This window comes from Thunnus albacares, chromosome 20 (assembly GCF_914725855.1).
Source record: "Thunnus albacares chromosome 20, fThuAlb1.1, whole genome shotgun sequence".
Lineage (NCBI taxonomy): Eukaryota > Metazoa > Chordata > Actinopteri > Scombriformes > Scombridae > Thunnus > Thunnus albacares.
The window spans coordinates 14,090,792-14,096,791 of record NC_058125.1 but is presented as its reverse complement, the minus strand read 5'-3'; the positions used below and the strand labels follow the sequence as shown (position 1 = coordinate 14,096,791).

At 38.5% G+C, this 6,000-nt stretch overlaps 1 protein-coding gene across 2 annotated transcripts in view; it reads right to left on the bottom strand.

Annotated features, from left to right (window-relative positions):
• Positions 1-911: 911 nt before the first annotated feature.
• The window catches only part of fra10ac1 (FRA10A associated CGG repeat 1), a 16,772-nt gene continuing 11,683 nt past the window's right edge, over positions 912-6,000 (bottom strand). For both annotated transcript variants that reach the window (XM_044337539.1, XM_044337540.1), the window contains 5 exons: positions 4,065-4,107; positions 3,661-3,812; positions 3,464-3,514; positions 1,801-1,885; positions 912-1,104 (listed from right to left, as the gene is read on the bottom strand). In XM_044337539.1, the coding sequence (XP_044193474.1) occupies positions 1,062-1,104; positions 1,801-1,885; positions 3,464-3,514; positions 3,661-3,812; positions 4,065-4,107 (374 nt within the window). In that variant the 3' untranslated portion in view covers positions 912-1,061. The remainder of the gene's footprint in view (positions 1,105-1,800; positions 1,886-3,463; positions 3,515-3,660; positions 3,813-4,064; positions 4,108-6,000) is intronic.

The following is a 6,000-nucleotide window of genomic DNA, read 5'->3' as shown; positions in this document are numbered from 1 at the left end:
CACAGTTCAGCTCATCAATCCCTGAATCAACATGACCTTTCATTTCCCTCACTTGTGATTGATTGCCCCCTACATAAGCTGATCTCCCCCCAACTCTCTTCACAGGGGCCAGCTTGAAAATTTGTAAGGTTACAAAAGTTTTTGTTAGTGGGGATTTCTAAATTCCTCCCAGGACCTTCGTAAGGGTTAGTGTGTGCACATATACAGAAAATTGATTTTCAACCAAGAAAACGGGTGTTGACAACACAATCGATCAACTATAAATACAACCAGGTGTACAAGTACAGCCAGGGGCCTAATCGCATCCCACCTCCACTTAAAAGCAACAGGCTGTTATTACTGAGTGTACCATTTACTACACTTAACCACCTGTTATCTTACTTTGTTAAGAATGACACAGAAAAATATGTCCCTTGAGAAAACAGAGAAGAAAGTTTAAAATGACAGATAGAGCAGTAAAGGGTAAAGTGTCTCTATCTAAACCAAGGTCTATAATCTCCCAGCAATCTCATGCAGCTTCCTCCTCTGCAAGCCGAAGTCAAGGCAAGTGCTGCAATCTGTCCCCAGCAACAGGGATATCAAGCTAATCCTTGTTGTCTTTGTGTAAGAGCAGATGCTATCCAACACATTCACTCTTTTGTGTTACTACTCATTACTATTACTACAGTAATGGATTTTTACTCACATAAGATACAGTATGATATTCGATATTAGCACTAAACACAAAGTACAGCAGTAGATGAAAAGTTAAAGCATCACATATGTCATAATAATTCATCCTGAGGGAGACATAAATGTCTGTATCGAATTTCATGGCTGCTAGCATGGCTACAACAATTTTCGGTTATTTTCCGCAGCGACATTGGAGGAATTGAAACGGAGATGGTGATAGACGTGCAAATCAAAGACAGTTACAGGGTAAACATTGTGTTTATTTCGGTAGCACTCCTTGAACATACAGTCAGATACATCTACATGCACTCAAAAAGAAACTTGTTTAATGTCAGCGGAGCACAGAAGAAAGTGTAGTCACAGCAGGGATGCCGCTGATTCCAGCAGAGTCAAAGAAACATGTCTTCAAAGTACTCATCAAACTCCTCCTCCCTGAACAGATACAACAAACAAAAATTTAGAGATGTTAGTTCCTGTCATGCACAGTGTACACAAACTGACACAGACGGTTAAATGCTTTTGTAAAGTTAGCTCCTCCAAACAGTGTTATTACTTTGCTTTTATGTTTAATTTAAGCTCTAGACAATATGAAATAATGTGGAGTACAAACACTGGTACATAGCACAAGCAAATAAAAAGTGGCGGGCAGCAAAAAAAATCGTATTATGAGTATTTTGTTGTAACAAACATGATATTAATCTTCAATACAGTTATAATTACATAAATTATAGAAGCTGCTGCTCCCACATCCTTAATTCTTTTAGAATAAAACATGCTGTGTGACTGTTCAGATATAATTAGCTAATACTCCAAGCCAGAGTGATGGATCATGTACTTGAATGAAAGCTGATGAACCACCGGCCTCCTACTATTGATCTTTTCAGGAATATTATATCTTTCTGAGAACAGAATTTAAAATGTCAGGAGAAGCGTGACAGGAGTAAGTTTAAGGTTTAGTGACTTTCAGGCCAGTTCAGGGCAGCTTTGTGCTGGGTATCTAAGTGGTCTCCATACTGTGCTATATAAAGATCAGTAACCTATATAGGCTAAGTGGTAAAGACTGACTGTGATGGTTTTACAGCAGCTTACTGGGTGTGGTTTAATATGAACATTGACTGTTAGCCTCACCTTGACTTTTCCTCGACCGCAGGGGCGGGCCCTCGCCAGTGGTCAGCTTCTGATTGGCCCTCTGGCTCATCCCCAACCTCGGAGTCTAGCAGGAGAGTTTCAGAGAGTAGACAGTCAGACTCGTAGAAGGAAAAACTATGTCAACCATTAACCTTTATTTATCGTTTTCAATATCACAGTCTTTACTGTTAGCCTCGACAAGACTTAATTTCCTCAGTTCGGTCTTACAATTATAAGTCTGGGAAAAGTATGTACCAGATCAATCAGTAAATGTCACTGTGTCACTGTGTTAAAGATGATTAAAGTTTGGAGTATATCTATGAATGAATGCAGCATGACTGCAACTGTAAGGCTGATTTCTCTCCACAAATGTAATCAAACAAGTTTTAGTGGATCATTTAAAGTGCAAAGAACTGATGTTTCCAGAACAGTGGCCATGTTTTTTTTCAATCTGAAAATCATAAACATATAACAATGACAACTCAGGGAGTGGTGCATTCGTTCAATTAGGTTATGGAAGGGTCCATTTGACATTTTGCTGAAGGCGAAAACCAACGATTTTTATACAACCTGATTCATGCATGGCCTGAATTACGAACTAGTCAAAGTAGGAAACTGACCTGGGGCCACAGACAAAAACCCCATGTTCACTGTTTTTATAGGTAATTTGCTCCTCTAAAGTACAATATCAAGTAAGGTGGATCCTCCCTCTTTATTTATTTTATTAGTAAGGGATCATGTATAGTATTAAACCTAAATGTTACCATTTGATATACTGTACCAGAGTTAGCTTACAGCTAATTTTCATCTGTAGTCAAATGGCAGGTCACAATTTAAACATATGCACCTAGCTACTTACTTACTTACTGATTACTAACTACTAGTTTACTAATTAATCATTTGATGCTACATTTTAGTCTTGCCTGTCAAAATCTACTTTCAAGGAATGTATTATTTTAGTTTGGGGGGTCAATAGGGGACCAGTTGCATATTTTGGCCCTGGGGCAGCCTAAAGGTTTAATCCAGCCATGGTCAAACCAGAAAAAATTATGGTTTGGTTTTCCTTTCCCTAAGCCTCACTGAACCCATCCATATTCTAGAAATCTTAAATTCATTAAAATCAAGATTATCCTTCAACAACTGCTTTATATACGTGTGACTGAGACAGATTGTGAGAGTGTTTGTGTATAAATTCAGATGCATGTTGAAGTCAATGCTATAACCTCTGGATGCAGAAAGTTGTTTTTTTGTGTACACCTCCATCAACCCACCCACCCATCCATCCAGACTGTGAAATAAACAGAACAGGGGCACGGGGGCAAGGACATAAATTATTTTACACTGCTCACAGAGAAGGAAAAAAAGATGAGGGAGGAGAAAGACAAAGAAAAAAAGTCCAGAGGAATGGAGAGAGAGGCAGTTGAGAAAAAGCAGACCTGCTGTCGGTCTTCTACTATTATGCACAGGGCTAATGGATGGTGTTTCCAGGAGGGATTGTCAGTGTGTTTTCACTCCAAAAATTTGGAGGAGTGTCATGGCCCAGAGGCCTCGGGGAGTAGATCATAAACTGTCCAATGTGTGTGTCTTTTAAAATGGGGGAGGTGCTCTTATGTGTGTGTGTGCGTGTGTGTGTTTATGTGTGTGAGGGAGTTATGAACGCTACCTTTGTCCGAGTCCCGCGACTCCACCGAGCTGTTGGAAGAGGTGGATTGAGCTGTAGAGAAACAGGGTTGTAAAGTAAAATATGTTTTAATCAAAAGGGAGTTGTTAAAAAATAATAATGACAAGCACAAATGAAAAATGAGAATGATATAATTTCCAAGAAATTTATATCAGCAAGGGAGAAGAGACGAGTCATACCCCTGTGCCTCTTATGTTTGTCTTTGTGTTTGTGCTTCTTGGAATGTGAGGATGATCTCTTCCTCTTCTTCTTCTTCTTTTTCTTGTCTGATGGCTCCTGGTTCTCCTCTGAAACCCCTTTAGTCCTTGTCTTTGCCTTCACCTCCTTTCTCCTGGCGACAGAAACACAGGTTGATGAAACTGAATTCACAATATAAAGATCTCAACTATGGCACCATTTGAAATACAACTTGAAATCCTTTAAGGCCATGTTTCAGAGGTTCATGAAAGACTCTTGAATTGGCAAAGGCTTTCTATACATCTTGTAATAAAGTCTGCTGGAACAGAAAACTGCGTAAAACCACCCACTGTGACCAAAAAGAGAACATTTTTAATGTAAAAAAGGTGAAAAGTATGCTGCTTACTTGTGGTGGTAATTGAGTTTGAACGAGCATTCAGGGCATAGTCCTAGAACAGAACCAACATGGCATCATCATTTACATAACTGTTTCACTGGTATTAGTGTATTATTATTATTACAGCCATTATCAGTGTGATGTAACATTACAGGATAGCTTCACAATTTTTCTGTCCTAAAACAATAGTCAGGTTCCCAAATGAGCATTGACACGTTTCTCTTGCTGTGATGATTCCTCCTGTTCGTACAGGCAATTAAGAGATCCCTTCATAATGCACTTTAAATGTAAGTGATAGTGGGCAAAAATGTATTTCAAAGTTTATTTGAAGCTAATATGAAGACTCAGCCATCCACATTAGTCAAATTAAGTCAATATCTTTCAAAGTTACAGTCTTTATAGTGCCATTTCCCTCTTTTTGTTACAATCCTTCCACTGCAGCTGAACAGGAAACCACTGTCCATTGAGACACAAAGAGGGAATTCTTTACTAAAAAGACTAACTGTGGAAGATATCAATTTTATTTGACTAACTCAGGCCCATATTATCTTCCTATAAAATTTTAAATACATTTTTGGTCATAATAAGGACTGTTGTTTTAAGACAGACTTGAAAAATTGTGAACCTGTCCTTTAATTCTTGTACTTCTTATGGCAATATAATTATGATGTTGGTGAGCTGGGACATTAAGGATGAAATATGTTAAAATGAAGATTTCATTTTATATTCAGAGTTAATAACCTATCACTTTCCCCCCATTTATTCATGTCCAGGTTGCAGTGGCAGCAGGCTAAACAAGATAGCCCCTACTTCTTCCTCCCAAGCCATGTCCTCCAGCTCTTTCTGGGGGATCCCAGGGCATACCCATATGTTTATTGATTTATTATGAGAGACATTTTACCTAAGATACCTGTTCAACAGTTTATCCATTACCTTTTGAATTCTATTTATATATCATTATATATCTGGCAAGGGTTGCATATTCGTACTTCTTGTCATTAAACATTACTTTCAATTCATGCTGCTATAAAATATAAGCATCACTGAAACTGTGTGTAAACTGAAAAAAATGTTTGTACCAGAAGCATACAGATGGGTGACAAATAAAAGGAAAAACTGGCACAGGTCTGAATGCTTGACCCCTACGGTGAGGGGATCTAGTCCCTCTGTTATGCTGTGGTGGGCATTTTGCTTGCATGGTTTGGGTCCACTTGTCCCCTTAGAGGGAAGGGTCACTGCAAATCAATACAAAGTTGTTCTGAGTGATCACCTTTATCCTATGATGAAACATTTCTATCCTGATGGGAGTGGTCTCTTTCAGGGTGACAATGCCCCCATCCATAACGAGGAGTCACTGAATGGTTTGATGAGTATGAAAATGATGTGAATCATATGCTATGGTCTTCACAGTCACCAGATCTCAACCCAATTGAACCCAATTGGATCATCAAAACACTAAATGAGGGAATATCTTTTTGAAGAATTACAGAGGAGTTCCAGAGACTTGTAGAATCCATGCCAAGGCGTATTGAAGCTGTTCTGGTGGCCCAACACCTTACTAAGACACTTTATGTTGGTTTTTCCTTTAATTTCTCACCCATCTGTATATGACAGTATCATCTGGAAACTCGCTCCATGATTCTGGTATATAATTTATATAAACTTATAATATATATAAAGAGAAGTGGACTAAGGACTGAACCCTGTGGAACTCCTTTTTTACTCTACAGGAAAGATGATTTTCATTGTCATCATAACACAGTTTATGGGTTCATAAGTACAATTTGAAACTTTATCAGTTGTTGCTAGTGTTTTGAGAAACGTATTTAATAATTCCTTTTCCTTCATGAATCCATTGCAACATCATCAAGATCCATTACATCTCTCCAGTGCGCCTTATCAAGTTCATGCTCCAGGGTCAACAAATCGTGTCTCATTACTGTCA